At 51.9% G+C, this 17,505-nt stretch overlaps 1 protein-coding gene across 2 annotated transcripts; it reads left to right on the top strand.

The window, feature by feature from the left end:
* Nucleotides 1–2,456: 2,456 nt before the first annotated feature.
* GDF10 (growth differentiation factor 10) lies at nucleotides 2,457–15,527 on the top strand. 2 transcript variants are annotated; one of them, XM_006066799.3, is made up of 3 exons: nucleotides 2,486–3,398; nucleotides 11,627–12,552; nucleotides 14,557–15,527. In XM_006066799.3, exons 1-3 carry the CDS (start codon nucleotides 3,080–3,082, stop codon nucleotides 14,746–14,748), a joined length of 1,437 nt encoding a protein of 478 aa, XP_006066861.1. In that variant the 5' UTR covers nucleotides 2,486–3,079; the 3' UTR covers nucleotides 14,749–15,527. The 2 variants fall into 2 exon arrangements, with proteins under 2 accessions (XP_025140674.2, XP_006066861.1); XM_025284889.2 differs by lacking the exon at nucleotides 11,627–12,552 and having other exon boundaries at nucleotides 2,457–3,398.
* The last annotated feature ends 1,978 nt before the right edge of the window (nucleotides 15,528–17,505 follow it).

Below are 17,505 nucleotides of genomic sequence, written 5' to 3'. Positions count from 1 at the left end.
TAGTGCTCCAGTGTTCAAGACTTTACAGTCCCGCTGTTCGGCAATAAAATGAGGCAAGAAATATTAGCCGTCCCCGGCTGATGCCTTAATTCTTCCCCAACAATGTCAGAGAATCTGTACCCTCCAGGTTTTAGTGCCGTCTAAAGCCTGACCCTCAGGCTGGCTTGAATGGAGCGGGAATGAGTTAAGGAGAGCAAGGAGGCTTTAATGGACACAGACCCCAAATAGCCCAGCTTGTCCCGGCCTCCTGCGGACTCACCCTCCTTTTCACAGGCCTCGATTGTGTATGGCCCCAGCAGAGACAAAACTACCCATGAGCAGAGGTTACCCCCAGCCGGTACAGGTCAGAGGCATTCTGGGGGAGAAGAAGAGAGGGGGGCGGAGGGGAAGTAAGGGGCACACGAAGAAAGAGGGAAGTGAGGATGGGGGTGGGAGAATGGAGTAGTAAAAGTTGGTGTGGATCATTTATGAGGAGAGATTCATCAAGTCCAAGACTGTGACTGGTCACCTCGCCTTCAAGCAAATCGCTTTCGAAAACGGTTTCACTGGACGAAGGGGAGCTATACTAATGGGGAGTTGAACATGAAGTGTGTGAATTATCAAAAGAAATAAAATGCTTCTCTATCATTCTTCCAAAATATATAGGCCTAAGGTTCTGAGGCTTTCAATGGGATGGCCTCTAATTTGACACTACAAGATTTTGAAAAATTACAAATGGGTTGTGCTTTACGCACCAAATGGAAGATTTCTCCAGCAATTTTTCAATTATTGAATTGTGAGCCCTCCAAGAAAAGTAACTATTTTGGCTCACGCAACCCAGAGTTATCAAGGAATGGGAAAAGCATGTTTGCAAGTTTGCAGATAGTCCTTTAAAATGTAGTATGGTTAGCATCCTGGACCTTGCTGGAAGAATATGAGTTTGAAGAGGTCCTTTCCTTCCCTCAGAAGGGTTCCTAAACCTTCTGTGACTCCTAGCTCGGTCCAAAGAAGCCTATAGACCCTTTCTCAAAAGACTGTTCTTACTATGCAGGGTTACAGAGGAAGCCAATCACGTTCAAATAGAGCTATCAAAATGTTTTTTAAAACAACTTTGCTACATAGTATACATTTCTTTTAATGAATTCATTAAGTAAATAGCAGCAGAATTAATTACTTTAATTTCAGAATAGTGATGAGCAAGAGTGATAATCTTGAGAACCTTGAAAACATGATAAGAAAATGTGATATGAAAATATCTGTGGTTGGTGGCCATTGGTGACAAAGTCACAGGGAGGGTTAATACCATTTTGGTTGTGTTTACCTGGGTTTTTTTACATTACAGAATGTAAGTTTCACGGAGAAGGCAATGGCACCCCACTCCAGTACTCTTGCCTGGAAAATCCCATGGACAGAGGAGCCTGGTAGGCTGCAGTCCATGGGGTCTCGAAGAATCGGACACGACTGAGCAACTTCACTTTCACTTTTCACTTTCATGCTTTGAAGAAATGGCAACCCACTCCAGTGTTCTTGCCTGGTGAATCCCAGGGATGGGGGAGCCTGCCGTCTATGGGGTCGCACAGAGTCGGACACGACTGAAGCGACTTAGCAGTAGCAGCAGCAAGTTTCAAGCTTCTCTGGTGGCTCAGTTGGTGAAGAATCTGCCTGAAATGCAGGAGACCCAGGTTTGATCCCTGGGTCAGGAAGGTCCCATAGAGAAGGGCATGGCAACCCACTCCAGTATTCTTGCCTGGAGAATTCCACCAACAGAGGAGCCTGGTGGACTACTGTCCACGGGGTTGCAAAGAGTTAGACATGACTGAGGGTCTAACACACACACACACAAGTTTCAGGTATAGGTTAGTGAAAATACAGATGGAAGCTTTTTCCATCCAAGTTCACAGATGCCCTAAAATTTTATCTCTGGACAAGAAATCCAGCTAAAGGCAAGATGAAGTTCAGGACCTCCTGCCCTAGGGCTAAACTGAGAGGCAGTGGTCCAGGATTCACTGTACCCTCACTGTGGAACTTTCTTGGGAAAGTCAAGTTTTTTTCTTCTCCTGTCCTGAAGCTCTGGAAACGTTTTGTAAAACAATTTAAAACCATGTCCTTTTTTCAGGACAAGCCTGATGTCCAAAGATTAATAAGCGCCTTTGATGTGTTTCTTCAACAGGAATTATTGTTGCCAAAAAAAGGGTCAGTTAATCGACTAATTATGAATTTTAATCAGGATCTTGTTTCAGTTACCCTAGGTTGGTTGAGCTTTAGTGTCAAGGTTTTTCTTTTCAAAGGATGCCCAGGGAGGGTTTGTGTTCCCCTCACTTTTGCATTTTGGATGCACACTGGCTCAGAGACACCCGGGCGCACACACATCCCCCTTCCCCTCCCCAGCCCGCCTCTGTTGCTCACGGGGGAGCTGTCATCTTGCAACCACAATCATCGCATGCCATTGCAGGGGCAACCCGGCAGGAGGGCCCCCCTCTAAATGCCTCCCAGCCCTCGCGCAGTCCAGGCCAGGCCAAGGCGCCGACACACAGGAGCCGGGCTGGGTCCCCGGGTCTCCGGCTCTCCGCAGGGGAGCGACGAGCGCGCCTGCCTACGCCCACGCCCCCTATATTTTGGGCGCACACTCGGGCGCACACCCCTGCGAGCGCGCGCCGCCACACTCGGGCGTAGGCACACCGCTGTCGGGCCAGGGATTGCCGTGTCGGCGGCGGCCCGGAGTGGTCCGGGGCGCTCAGCCCGGTCTCCCTCTAGGGCTCCGCCGGCCGCCCCGCCCCGCCCCGCCCCTCGAACCCGCCGAGCCGAGCGCGCCTGGGGCTGCAAAGTTTTGCCTTCTGTCCGCCAAGGCAGCGCGCAGGCTTGGGCTCGGCTCGGCTCTGCGTGGCTCCGGATTGCCGTGACCGCTGGCCTTACCGTGCGCCCGGCTGTGCGCCCCGCTCTGCCCCGCGCCCCGCGCGGATCTCGGCATCCCGAGCCCCCGCCTGCGTGTGCAGTCTGCGTGCCCTCCTGCCGCAGGGTCTGTTCTCAGCCTCCTGTGCGTCCTCGATCTCCTTTCTCCTCCTCCCCGGCGGCTCCGGCCCCTTCGCCTCCGCCACCCATCATGGCTCGTGGCCCCGCTCGGACCAGCCTGGGACCCGGGTCCCAACAGCTGCCGCTGCTGTCGCTACTGCTGCTGCTGCTGCTCCGGGACGCGGACGGCAGCCACACGGCCGCCGCTCGGCCTGCCCCGCCCGCGGCCGCCGACGGCCTTGCAGGGGACAAGAACCCCCAGCGGTCTCCAGGAGACGTGGCCGCTGCACAGAGCCCAGGCGCGCAGGACATGGTCGCTGTCCACATGCTCCGGCTTTATGAGAAATACAGCCGAAGGGGCGCGAGGCCGGGAGGGGGCAACACGGTCCGCAGTTTCCGTGCCCGGCTGGGTAAGTAGAGGGGACCCCCCACTCCCCTTCTCCTCATCCTCCCGCCCTCCTCGCTTGTCCATCCTCTCACATCCCTGCACCTTTGCTTTTCCTCTTTCTTCTACTCATTGACCAGTTCATTCATTCTTTCACGAACTATTCTGCCTTCCCCCTCCTCGCCCCTCCGCGCTCGCAGCACTCTAGGCCAGGCCCTGAGCCTCCAGTGGGAAGCCAGAGTGACACAGAGTGACAGATTTCCTGCCCCTGGGGTGCCGCTAAGCCTGTGAAGGTGGAAACCTTGCTGGATACAGACCACCTCTCCCCCGCCCACCCCCCCCCCCACCCCCCACAGGCTGTAAGCACAGGATGAAGATGGCACTGGGCTGGCAGAGCTCAGGGTCTCTGTGTGTGGGTAGAGTGTGAGGGTGGGGGTTGGGGGATCCAGGTAGCAGGGTTTAGTTGTGTGGACTCTTGACAGATGAGGCAGGCGCTGAGGAGCGCCCACCAGGTGGGTATAATGCAGCCCTGACGGAAGAGCAGGCACTGGGCCCAGGCACATACAGTTGGGGCATTTAGTGGGTATGGGGTTGGGGAAGCAGGGTGGACTGAGAATGGGCTTGAGTGCCCAGCCTTGGGTACATGGGACTGAAGTCTGCTGAGCACTAGCATGAAGTTTCAACCATGGTGGCTTGAGGAAAGTTCTAGAAGCTTGGGCAGTGGGGGTTCCCCTTTTCTCTCCTACCCTTGCCCCTCTTGGGTTGATCCTTTCCCTTCTCCCCACACCCTGGATGAAACTGGACAGAGATCATTTGCAGACCCCTACCCGCGCTACTTCCAAGAACCCTTCAGAATCCAGCTTCCGCTGACTGCCCGCCCAGCCTGGGCTACCTCTGCAGGCCCTGAGTGAGCAGAGGGGAGAGGTGCAGCCTGGTGGCAGGGGCTGAGGGAAGACCCTCGTTGTCATGGAGATTACTCATGGTCTCAGAATGCCATTGCAGAAAATGTAGGTAGGGGTTCCCTGCAGCCCTTGTGAAGGAGGAGGCCATTCATCAGGAGAAAGATCATTGATCTGTAAGGCCCCCTTTTGAGGTAGAGGGGAACAAGCCCAACACTGCACAGCCAGACAGCCTGGGGTCAGATCTGCCATCTCCCTGTTGATCACTGGCTGTGTGACTTGGGGTAACACAGCCATGACCACAGAGCCAAATTCCAGAAGCTTGGTCTCCCATAAATGTATACTGGGAACTCCTGCCACAGAGAGACCCCTCCCCCACCCCACTCCCATCACCTACTGGACAGACTCACTAGGTCAGAGTTCCTGGGTTCCAAGCCAACCAGATCTAACTCCATCCTCCCTGGTGCCTTTAGTTACATCTTGGGACACATTTCTGGAGTATTATTATTAAGCCACTGAAGACTCATCTAGCATGACTGTGACCTTGGGCAAATGGCTGAAATGAAGGTCTGTGGACTTGAGTGTACTCATCTCCAAACTGGCAGGTCATGGCAGCATCTTCCCTGTGCAGTTGCAGGAAAGATGACATGAAATGATACGTGTAAGCCCTGAGCCCAGCACTGTCTGGGTTAGGTGTTGGTACATTGTATTTCCCCATATATAAAACATTTGTGTTCACAACGGTGTAGACTTGACCTTGCATCCATTAATTCAGTCCCCAAAGCCTTGCAGCTGAGGAAAGCAAGGCTGGCAAGGTTACTGCTGCAGTAAGGGGTGAATATGACTGCTGAGCCCACGTGACTCCTACAGGCCCAGGCGTGAAGGTGCACGATCTGTTTTTCTGTTTTCACAGACTGGGGGTACAATAACAGTGAAGTAACAGTTAGCCCTGAGAAGAGCGTGGTGGCAGCGCTTCAGGTCCAGCCTCTGATTTTACAGATAAAGAGCCCAGGCCAGGCCAGGCCAGGCAGAGCGCTGCACAGCAGCAACGATTGGCACTGTCCGCTTGTCAGGATCAGGCTGTTTTCACTGCTGGCCCTTCTGCAAACTTCCATCAAAACCGAGCCCAGGACTTAGGAGACAGAGAGTGGAACAGACAATTACTCTGTTAGGCACATCAGAATTATTCTGGACCAGTCTTGGACTTTCTGATAAATCCAGCACTCTTGTTTGGAGCCATCTGGCAGCCATGGGTAGAAGCCCCAGCTCCGCCAGCTACTGGCTGTGTTCCGCAGCAGGTATTACTATACCTCTCTGAGCACTGGTTTCTTTGCACATAGAGGCAAGGTGAACATTCAGTGGGACGAACTAAATTTTGTGTCTGACTCAGGAAGCTTGGTTTCTCGTCCCCTCCCTTGATTGCCTTAAGTTGGGTCGTACCCAGCTACAGCCCTCAGAGGTGCCTGCTTCATGCCCAGTGACCCTGCTGTGAGGAGGTGTGAGCCTGGGCAGGACTCCTTATTTTATGAATGAGGCACAGATGCAAGGGTTTCAGCTCTGGATGATATCAGTGCCAGTCTGCTCCAGGACGGTGGCCTCTGCTGTCTCAATGGGGTGGTCCCCGCAGCCCATGTTGCAGTGGAATCATGTCCTCTGCCTGCCAACAGGCAGCACAGCTCAGATTCCAAGTGCAGGCTGGGAGCTGGACCAAATCCTGAATCTGTGACCAGGGCCGGGGACTGGACTTGTCCATGACTCGGTTTTGTCACTTCTAAAATGGAGCTAATCATGTTCTCTTCCTTATAGGGCTTTTCAAATGAATTGCAGTAAGTCCCGTGCTTAACACTGCCTGGCATGTGTAGGTTCAGTAATGTATTAGCTCTACTATTAATATTCCAGCCACCTGGCTCCTTCCCTCCCTTCCATTGCTCTCTGAAGTATGTCTTGTTCCCTACAAGTCCACATCAATGGAGAGAGCTTCTGAACCTGACCATAAAGGTTAAAGGTTAGACACCTCCAGCCCCACACAATCTGCATTTAAGTCTAGGCCTTTCCACCTTCCCATAGGATACTGGGCAAGTTACTTAACCTCTCTGAGGTTGGTGTCATCTCTAAAATGCGAGTAATGATACATACCCATCTATCAATAATGTCAAAAGTCACATTCAGTTGCCGAAGTCCTTCCTCAGCACCTCATTCAGTGGCAGATGCTGTAAGCCCAAAGGACACGAAGAAACAAAAACTATTGGCCCTTTCCAGGAAAGCTCACAAGCTGGTCGAGAAGGAAGAAGTAAACAGAAGAATATGAGCAGTGGGACAAGTAGAGCAATGGAGTAAGAGCGGGTTGGGACTGGGCTTCAGGAGCCCCAAGGGACAGCACTCACCTGGCAGGGAAAGGGCTGATGGGGAGGGGCTGGGGAAGCCTCCACGGAGCAGGGGGAGCACCAGACAGATTCTGAAGAGCAGAGGGTGTTAGCCAGGTATGGGAGTGAAGCATACCCCCGTGCACCAGGACCTCTGAGGAGTTTGGTTTCCATGAGGAGATAACAGGAGGAAACAGTTAGGAAATGGAAGTGGACCAGTGGTCCATCAAGGCCATCAAGAGCTTTGAGTGTGATGAATTTGCCTATAGGCAGTAGGGCAGTGTAGAGTGTGTGTGCGGGGGTGGGGGGTGGAGAAGAGAAGAGGAGAGGGGAGAGATTATAGGAGTAATGCGTACTATGCAAAAATCATGGAAAATCACAGTAAGGAAAAGAAATTATCCCCAATCACAGCCCAGATATAACCAGAGTTAATAATATTTTGTGGAATATTACATATAGTTTTTACCCTAATGGGATTATATTTTCAACATGTATGTAAAACCTGCCATATTTTCATTCTTATTTGAAGTTACTAGGGTGCTTTTTCATTACTGGTCATCCTGAATTTTTTTCTTATGCTTTTTTGGCCATTTGCAAATTTTCCTGTGGAAATCACTTCATCCACTTGGGGTTCTTATCTTTTTCTTAGTGATGTGTAGAGCTTGTGAAGGATGTTGACTCTTCATCTGTGACAGAGGATTTCCTTGTGAAGGGTGAGTGTGGGTGTGAGGGTGACTGGTGCTGGGTTCACACTGGCAGTCGAGGTCAGGTTGTAGGCAAAGACAGTGGTGGAAAGATGCAGAGTTCAGGGTGGTTGTGGAGAAACAAGATGCAGCAGCTGGGATTGGTTGGATGCAGGAAGGAAAAGAGGCTGTGAAAATCCTCAGGCTCCAGGTGGAGAGAGTGGACAGGTGGCAGTGCCTCCTGTTGGGCAGAAGGACAGTGGTCAGGGGAATGGGGTCCTAAGTGTAGCAGAAGCTTGTGAAACCAAATGACCTTGTGTTCTGAGCACGTGCTGTGTGCCAGCCACCTTGTGGAGAGTGTGCAGGAAGCACGCACACATTCTGCCTAGTTGACTGAGGCACAGAGAGGCTGAGTGACTCGCCTAAGGCCCCGCAGCTAGTCAGTGATGAAGCAGGGTTTCCACCCTGACTCTGGAGCCTGCCTCAAAATAGCCACTCAGTACACATTAGTCCTCTCTGCTTCTCTGCACCCCACTGACTGGCCACCGCTGCCTGCTTCCAGCTTATTATGTTGGTGCTTGCGTCTTCAGTCTGGTGTTCGCATGCTGGTCTCCCTGACGGCTGTTTCAGGGGCAATAGGTGAGGGGACAGATCGCCAAATGGATTCTGTTTCTATTGAGCAGAGCAGTCTGAGGGTCCTGGCCAGCAGGGAGCCTGGAGTGACCACTGGGCTAGAGCCCTTTCCCTACCTTTTTCCCCTCCAATCCCGTCCCTAGGAAATCAGGAGGAGGTTGAGTGCCCAGTAGAGTGGACCTGATTAAGGTTCTAAGACTTCCAAAGATCCATAGAGAGATCAACTTGTCTAAATCAGGTCCTTTCTTTCCTGGAGAGTCAGAATGCAAAATCATCAAAGTAATGACTTGAGTTTGCAAAATATTTTAAGATTTCACAGCACATGACCTTTGTTAATCAGCTGTTAGGCAGATCCAGATTCTATCCAAGGTACCTGGTTGGGGAGGATGGGGAAGTGCGTGGGCTTGGGGTCAAACAGGCCTGGAAGCATACTCTGACTCTGCCCCTTACCAACTGGGGAACTTTAGGCAAGTTACGTAGTCATGTACCCTCTCTGAAGCTCCATGCTTTTGTCCACTTGCCATCTCTGCTGCCCTGATTATGAACACAAGGAATCAAGCCTGCATATATGCTTGGAACTTTCAGTTTCCTGACTGGTAAACAATGCAGCAGCTGTTTATATATATAATATATATATATATAATATATATATATTATATATATATAATATATATATATAATAAACAATATTATTCCCATTTTAAAGATGAGAAAACTAAGGCTCAAAGGGAAGTAACTGGACAAATGTCCTGCCATGCAGTGCCTCCAGCTGAATTTGCATAATTGGCTGTGTTTTTCCAAAGAAAGAGACTTTCTGGACTTCTTTCAGGATGTTTGCTGAGCCCCAGGGCAGCAGGCCAGGAACCGTCTTTGTTCAGTGAAGCAGATTGGTCAAGCAAAGACCCCTTCCTACCCTACCATTCAGCATGCATTTCTGAGCAGTGACAATCACTTAGGCTTTGCACTGGGATCTGGAGATACAGCAGTGTACTCAGCTGCAAAGCCCTGCCCTCTTGAACGCTGTGTTCTAGGGGGAAAGAGAAAAAGTTACAATGAAATATATATCAGCGTGTCCCAAAGTGATGTGAAGACAGATGAAGCCCAGGACAGACAGAGTGATGAGGCTGCTCCTCCAGCCAGGGAGACTAGTGGTGCCCTTTGTTAGGGATGCTGCTTGCGCGGAACCCTGCAGGAGAGAGGCACTGTGATTCCTGCGGGAGAAGTGATAATGGCAGAAGGAAGAGCTGGGACAAAGCCCTGAGATGGGAGCTTCACGTGTGGAAGGAGAGGATACCAGGGCGACTGGGGCAGAGATAGGGGTGCGGAGGACAGATGGAGCTGGGGACGTAGGCAGGCCAGATCATAGGGCCTTGGTAAGAGGTTGAGTTTTTTTGAGGGGGCGCTATGGAGGGCTCTGAGCAGGACGGTGACCTGATGCTGAGAACACCCAGCCCACGGGGGGCCTCACGTGGACAGTGTCCTATGAAGCTGTGACAGGCACTGCAGCTGCTCCCAATCATTGCCATCTGTCTCATCCCGGCAATGAACTCCTCTGAGTACCTCTGTCCACCTCTGCCAGGACCCTGATTGGCCCAGCACTTAGCCCAAAGTAGAAGTATCCCAAATATTTATCTGGAAAAGAGAGGGAGGCAGGGGAGGGTGCAGGAATGGAGACAGGAATCATAGGAAGGAGGAAGGAAGGCTCTTTTCTAGCTACCATGAGACAGGAGCCACGGGCACCAGCATGGTTCACAGGAAACAGGGACTTCTTTTCGGGGATTCTCCTTTCTAGCTGGGGCTAATGCAAGCTAGGAGACTTCACGTGGGTGGCCTTTCTCTCAGTCTGGAGTTCCCTGCAATGTAGGGATGCAGGCACAGTCAGAGCTGGGCCAGTCTGTGGCCCTTCAGGCCACCGGAGGCTTGGGGGTTACCCACCCACACGGTTCCCAGCAGGGAGGGTCTTCATGTAGCAGGCTGCCTAGTGAACACCAAGCTGCCTATGGCCAAAGGCATTCAAGCCAAATGGAGGAAAGACTCCTGCCTGCCCTGAGTGTAATTGATCAGGCTGCCTGACTGCTAAGATTCCTCCCTCTCTGAGTTCCTGAGCATGCTGTCCCTGGCTCTCCATCCTAAGGGAGGGGCCACATGCACCATTCCCCTCCCATACCCCATGCAGTAATAACCTCCAGGGCAGGCCACACTCTCCTCCTCTACATCACATCTTGCCACCCAGGGGACAGTCCTCCCAGTACCTTCGTCTGGTCATACACGCCTCAAGTCAAGGTTGTTGTCCTGACCTTGGTGGTCCCAGTTATACTTCTTTAGTCCCTCTCTTGCCCTCTACTTTGTTACTGGAAGGGGAGCCAAGGTGCTTTCCTCTAGAAAGTCCCATCTTGGTTCCCCCCGGTCTGCTGTTTTCCTTCTCATCACGCACTGCAGATTTCTAGGCCAGAGATGCTTGCATCCTGCTGTGAAGAGCCAGCTCTTTGGAAAGAGTCAGAAATGTCTGCCCTCAAGCCTCTTAAGCGTTCTCCAGCAAAGAACCTGTTAGCAGAATGACAGAGTTGAATTGGATAAAAGAAACGTTCTTCCTCAGCTGTGTTAGCTGGACCACTGCGTGAGAGGGGCCTGTGTGGGTGTAGGAGGCACTCGCTCTGCCAGCCTGGGTCATTTGGGTAAAAGTGGTGAGGAAGCACATTTGGGGGATTCCTCCTCTGTGCCTGGCACCTTCTATATGTTCTTTATTTAATCCTCCAAGCATTCAGGTGAGACAGAGATTCTAGGTCCCCCTGAGGCAGATGAGCAAGGTGTCGTCCCACTAGGGCCTGGAAGCCTGGTTCCTAGGGTCTTTCCCAGCTTGAAGGGTGGGGCTGCCTTGTTGGTGAACTTGTGCAGGTCAACCCCAGATGTGTTTGAGGGATCCTGGTCCTTAAGGTTCTGGCCTCTGGAGAGCAACCTGATGTTGGAGGTTCTATTGAGTGACCTGCTGCGACCCTGATAGTGTTCTTTCTTTGTAAAACAAGTTTAGAAGGCCTTGGGCAGAATAAATAGCAGACACTCAAATAGCTGTGTTCTTAAGTTCAGTTTTTCTCAGAAGCCACTCAGAATGCAGGTACAGTGTGAGGCATGCTACTTCATTTACCTCATTTGGTAAATTGAGGACTGCATTTACTGTCTATAAAATAGAGGGCTGTGCAAATACAAGAGGCCGCAGAGGCGGGGTCGGGGGCACCACTGTCAGGGGGGCTTGGACCCAACCCAAGCTGTCCCAGAGACCTCCTTCCAGCTTGTCCCATGAATGAAGGTGGTGGGAACACTTGTTCATTGAGAGGCATCAGAGTGCAGGGGTGGGAATGGGAGCTTCAGCGTGCAGCAACCCGGAGCATTTACCCTGTCTGCTGGCTTTTTTTTCTTCCTTTCTTTGTAATGAGATGTGGACAATCTCCCTAACCTCTCTGACCTTAATCCCTGGTACTCATCTGGTCACTGAAAATAGCAAAGGGTGCCCTCGTCAGTTCAATGTGAGAATTACAGGGGATGCGGAAAGCCTGGCTGGCCTGGAAGTGCTCCCATCGACAGGCGTTCCTCCTCGGTAACTTGAGGAGGAAGACCTTGTAAACATGGGGCTTATCCAGGAGACAGCCTAACAGGCTGTGGTCTGTCCTTCCCTCACAGAAGTGGTCAACCAGAAGGCCGTGTATTTCTTCAACCTGACTTCCATGCAAGACTCAGAAATGATCCTGATGGCCACATTCCACTTCTACTCAGAGCCACAGTGGCACCCTGCGCGTGAGGTGCCCTGCAAGCAGCGGGCCAAGAATGCATCCTGCCGCCTGCTGCCCTCTGGCCCACCTGCACGCCAGCACTTGCTCTTCCGCAGCCTCTCGCAGAACATGGCCACTCAGGGGCTGCTCCGTGGGGCCATGGCCCTGCCACCCCCGCCGCGAGGCCTGTGGCAGGCCAAGGACATCTCCCTCATTGTCAAGGCGGCCCGCCGGGATGGCGAGCTGCTCCTGGCAGCTCAGCTGGATTCTGGGGAGAAGGACACGGGAGTACCCAGGCTCGGCCCTCACGCACCCTACATTCTCATCTATGCCAATGACCTGGCCATCTCAGAGCCCAACAGCGTGGCAGTCACACTGCAAAGATATGATCCCTTCCAGGCTGGGGACCCGGAGCCTGGTGCAGCCCCCAACAGCTCAGCAGACCCCCGAGTGCGCCGGGCCACGCAGGCCACCGGGCCCCTCCAGAATAATGAGCTGCCTGGGCTGGATGAGAGGCCAGCACATGCCCCCCATGCCCAGCACTATCACAAGCACGAGCTGTGGCCCAACCCCCTCCGTGCACTGAAGCCACGGCCAGGCCGCAAGGACCGCAGGAAGAAGGGCCAGGATGTGTTCATGGCCTCCTCACAGGTGCTGGACTTCGATGAGAAGACGATGCAGAAAGCCCGGAAGAAGCAATGGGATGAGCCACGGGTCTGTTCCCGGAGGTATCTGAAGGTGGACTTCGCGGACATAGGGTGGAATGAATGGATCATCTCACCCAAGTCCTTCGACGCCTACTACTGCTCGGGAGCCTGTGAGTTCCCGATGCCCAAGGTAGGGGCCGTCAGGGTCACCCTGCTGTGCTCCGCTCACTGTCACCCCAGCTCTGCCCTTGCAGGCAAGTCCTTCTGCCTCCTGACTCTGTTCCCTGTCTGTAAACAGGGGTGATAACACCTCCCATCCATTCAAGCCAGGGAGTAGCTAGACAGAGATGCCCGAATGGCAGCCTGTTGGGTGGATACAGCCCACAGATGGATGCTGTCTGGCTGTCCTTTTGAAAGTGTTGCCTTCATAGTGTTTGAATTTTAAATCAGAACCTTTCTGCTTTGGCAGAGCAGGAGAGCCATCCTTTTAGGCATGTGTTTCCACACAGCAAAATCACAGAGATTCGTGGACACTGGCCATTCCCCCACGCGCCCCCCCACCCTACACCCGCACACAGGTCTGGTGTCTTAAACCCCTTCCTTGCCAAGGCTCTTCTGGAAATCTGGTTTGGATTTCAGGGCATGGGGTCTGTAACCAGCGGTGCTGGCCTAAGTGGCTTCCCCGTGTGCCTCTCCCTGTCCCCACCCTCCCTTCCCCCACTCAGGGCAGAGGCTCACGTGGCACCTGGCTCTCACTGTTCACAAGTCTGCAGGACACACGTGGGACTGTTTGCGCCATTGCGCTGACCTGGGTTTTCAAATGCTCACCTTCCCTCTGGGCTGGGCCACGGCTCTGTCCATCCATCTCCCCACAGCCTGCACTGTCGTGGGATGGCTGCCAGAAATGTCAACCTCGGCACAGAGCACACGCTTTCCTCCTACTTAGCTCTTCCGCTGAGTTCCAGGTCATGCCTTCCCCTCCAAGAGAGGAAGTCAGTGCGTAAATTCACTGTGAATGTAAATAAATCAGTCAGCTGGGGAAATCCCAGACCCAGACCTAGGGCCGTATTAACCTGTTTGGGAATTAAGAGGCTTCTCCTCAAAGCTGTGCATGTGCGGGAGAGAGGAAGGGAGGTGCCTGATAGAGAGACAAGCGTCTGCTGGAAGGATGCAGCCCCAGCGGATGCAGAGTGAGTATGTGGCAGCCCCCCGCCCCCCTCCCCGACCCTGTTGGCTGACCCAGCACTTACCTTATCAGTCTACCTCACTGTCTTCCCACCTTCCCTGACATCAGTCTGAACTCCCCAAATGCCGGAGTCCCGGCTTCGCTTCCCACCTCCCACCTCCCCACCAGAGGCACAGGACATATAAAACTCTGGCCGACAATGAGCTGAAGCACCTGTAACGTGGTCCTGTTACTCTTAGGGGAGGTGCTTGAAAAATGGCATTCTCTGTGTTTGCAGCTGGGACCCAGACACTCCTGGATATGAGAGGCTGCCTGGAGAGGGAGGGGGAGAGAGCTGGAGTGGGCCCAGCGAGTGTGGTTTCCAGGCCAAACTACTTTCTAACTGAGGGTTCTCGATCAAGTTATTTAGTCATTTTAAGCCTCAGTTTCACCAATAGAATTAGAATCATGCCCACCCCATAAGACGGATATGAGGACAAGATGGGGCGATGCCAGTGAAGCAGCACCCGCTGCCTCACAGGCAGACCCGCCCAGGAACTGGGTTTCCAGCCCCGTCACAGTGGCGCACGTGTGCCTGCTGGCCTTCCCCTCCTGCGTGGACAGCACGTGTCAGTGCTCGCTGGACTCTGAAGGCTGGGTGGCTGTGGCCCGAGGCGCCTTCTCCAGTCTTTTCCCTGGCCAGTTCCAGGTGCTCCTTGGGGATGTGTGACTTGCAGCTGCCCTCAAGTGGCCAGTGCCTTCCTCGATGCACCTTCCCTCCAAGAGCCCAAGGTTTGGGGGGAAGGGAGTGGGAGGACGCCTTTTGCAAAGGTCTCTAGGACTCAGCCTGTAAGTGATTTCAGAGGAAATGTATACCCAGCCCTGGGATCTCATCTTGTTTTCTTTCTCACTTTTTCTTCTTCACTCTTTTCTGTGTCCTCAGTCAAGGACATGCGGCAGCATGGTGGGTGGTGAGGACTGTGGGGTGGGCAGAGCTCGGAGGTGACCATGCTCCCTTCCCCCTTGTAGATGGTCCGCCCATCCAACCACGCCACCATCCAGAGCATCGTCAGGGCCGTGGGCATCGTCCCGGGCATCCCAGAGCCGTGCTGCGTTCCCGACAAGATGAGCTCTCTTGGGGTCCTTTTCCTGGACGAGAACCGGAATGTGGTTCTGAAGGTATACCCCAACATGTCTGTGGAGACCTGTGCCTGCCGGTAAGACCAGCTGCTCTGGAGTGGAAGGAGCCTGCCCTGCCCACACACAGCAGGGTAGTATTCTGGGAACCTTCTGGAGTGAGCGCTTGACTCAGGGTGCAGCTGCAAAAATAGGGCAGAGCCCACAGACAGCCATCTGTCACCCCAGGGCATCGCTCTGGGGTCTTTCATTGCTGGTGATTCAGCCTCCTCAATGCCAGTTCGAATCCTTTAAAGGGATCTGGGAATTAAACCTGACCTGATGGCTGCTCACAGCCCATCCCTTCTGCTCTGAAGGCCTGAAAACCAGACATATCCATATGTTGGGTTTTGTGACCATCATCTCATAACCTGGAAAGAAGACTACGAACTTGAAAGTGCTCACTCCCTTCATATGGAAAGAACCTCTGTTTAAATAATCAGTTTAAAACACTTTGGGCCACAGAGTGATGCTGGAAAATGGATATGGAATATGGTATAAATGGATGTTTTCTCTCAAAACCCACTGCAGATGCTTTTATACATACAGTATGCACATATAACCAATTTTGGTTTCTTTTTCTTAATATATATTTTATTTTAAAACAAAAAGGAGGGAGTTGACACTGTTCCCCCACAGAGGTAGTCATGCTGGTTGCGTGTGCATTGTTTAAACATGCTTATTGAAATAACCCACACAGCAATATGTTGGAATACTAAAACATAACCAAGATTTTATATTTTTGTAAATTATACTTTCTATACTGTAGATTGTGTATGGTATGTGTTTTTATGGAAAGCTAATAAATTAAAGGGACAATGGTATCTTGAAAAACTGAATGTCACCCGTTCCAAAATATGGATGGATCCCCCTGCATAAGTATGACATCGGGGTCATAGCCTTCTTTAGGAGCCGAGGCCCCTGTAAGTCATCTCCACTCTCTCATCTTTAGCCTAAGCTCCAGACACTGGCCACTCCTATGCCTTCCAGGGTCCTACTCACTTATACTGCACCTCAGGTCCCCACCGTGGGCTTGTCCAGGTAGAACACAGCCCAGGCACATTTAGGGGTCTCACATCCTTAGCTTCAGTGGGGATATCAATTGATGGGGAGCTGCTTGAGACACTTAAAGGAACATCTATGGAAGCCTGGTCAGAGGTCTTCTCGGAGTAGTTCAAGCAAGAGACTCAACAGGAGTCAGGGATCTTTCCAGAGATTCGGGGACTGCTCCTGAGGGACTAAAATGTCTGCTCCTCCCTGCCGCCTTGTCAGCATCTCTGTCCCAAACAGCCTCCCCCAAGCGACTCCCTTGTCCCCGAGTTGACATTGCCTTTCAGTTGTAGAGCCTGAAGCTGACTGACTGGCATTTCTGAGTGAAAGAAAAAGTGAAAGTGAAAGTCGCTCAGTTGTGTCCAACTGTTTGAGACCCCATGGACTGTAGTCCATGGAATGAAACTGGGTCCAGTTGGGGGCAGATGTGTAACAGTCCTTTGGCGGGAAACTAAAAGGATGCCATGGTCCCCAGTCTTGGAGAAGATTGAAAAACTATGAGCAGTTCTCCAAGAGGGAACTTAGAAGGAGAAAGGAGCCCAGGCTCCCGAGGTCAGGGTTCCTGAGCGAGGGACGTACTCCCTTGTGAAGCAGGTGAGGCGTGGGTGGAGCGGGACAGGAGGGCAAGCAGCCAAGCATCTGAACACTGCTGGATCCTGTGGGAGCTCTTGCATTTAAGCTATACCTCCATGTTAGTCCAGCTTTGAGGCCAGGAGGCTGGACGTTCAGACCCCCACCCCAGCCTACTGCGGGTGGAGAGGCGGAAACCCCCAGTTCTCTGGCCGTCTGCAGAATCAGCCACGGTGGCTTAGGAAGCCCAGGGAGCCTCTGAAGAAGGCTGCAACCACAGCCACTGGAGACAAATCGACCTACACAGAAGAGAATACAGGGAAGGTAAGTAAGTGGGGCTGGGGGTACCTGGGTTGGGGTCTAAGTATTTTCCTCATAAATATCTTTGCTGCAAGCAGTTTCTTCAAAAGCATTTTTGCTGCACAGCCAGTTGGTCATGAGGCCATTTTGCCGTAGAAGATAAACTAGTTGGGGGCAGTTCCATTACAGTAAATAGTAGGTCAGTCTGTACAGAGCTTCTGTGAGCACTCATACCTCTCACCCATCAAAACCAAAAGCTTACTCTGCGGAATCCAGGGAAATGGTACAGATGAACTTATTTGCAAAACAGAAATGGAGTCATAGATACATAGCTCAAACCTATGGTTACAAGTGGGGAAGGGGGTGGGCTGAATTAGCAGATTAGTATTGACATATATACACTAAATGTGTGGACACTGCTATGTATAAAATAGGCAACTAATGAGAACTTATTGCATAGCACAGAGAACTCTATTCAATGCTCTGTGTTCACCTAAATGGAGGGAAATCTTAAAAAGAGTGGACATAGGTATACATGCAGCTGATTCAGTTTGCTGTACAGCAGAAACTAACACAACGTTTAAAGCAGCTATACTCCAACAAAATAAAGTTTAAAAAACCTGCAAAAAAAAAAAAAAAACCACACACACACACACTGCAAACAAAAGTTTGCTAAGCTTTCAAAAATATAGAAGAGGCAGCTACTAATTCACAACAGTCTTCAAGAACATTAATGATGGATTCTTTAGCTAATTTAGATATGGCAGTTTGTTCTCTTGGGCCATCTTTACCAAATTTATCATGCAGTGTTAGAAGTTGGAGGTAAAAGAAGAATGAAGCTCCTCCTATCCCTCCTTGCAAAAGAGATTTTTATGTGATTCC

This window comes from Bubalus bubalis, chromosome 4 (assembly GCF_019923935.1).
Source record: "Bubalus bubalis isolate 160015118507 breed Murrah chromosome 4, NDDB_SH_1, whole genome shotgun sequence".
Taxonomy (NCBI): Eukaryota; Metazoa; Chordata; class Mammalia; order Artiodactyla; family Bovidae; genus Bubalus; species Bubalus bubalis.
Note: the sequence above shows the minus strand (reverse complement) of the source record. Positions and strands in the feature narration are given on the sequence as shown.

What these genes read in the sequence shown, in the direction of transcription:
- GDF10 (XM_006066799.3), top strand. Translation starts at nt 3,080, where the DNA reads ATGGCTCGTGGCCCCGCTCGGACCAGCCTGGGACCCGGGTCCCAACAG. An exon ending in CAGTTTCCGTGCCCGGCTGG is followed by an intron (nt 3,399 to 11,626) that starts GTAAGTAGAGGG and finishes CTTCCCTCACAG; the next exon opens with AAGTGGTCAACCAGAAGGCC. An exon ending in GTGAGTTCCCGATGCCCAAG is followed by an intron (nt 12,553 to 14,556) that starts GTAGGGGCCGTC and finishes TCCCCCTTGTAG; the next exon opens with ATGGTCCGCCCATCCAACCA.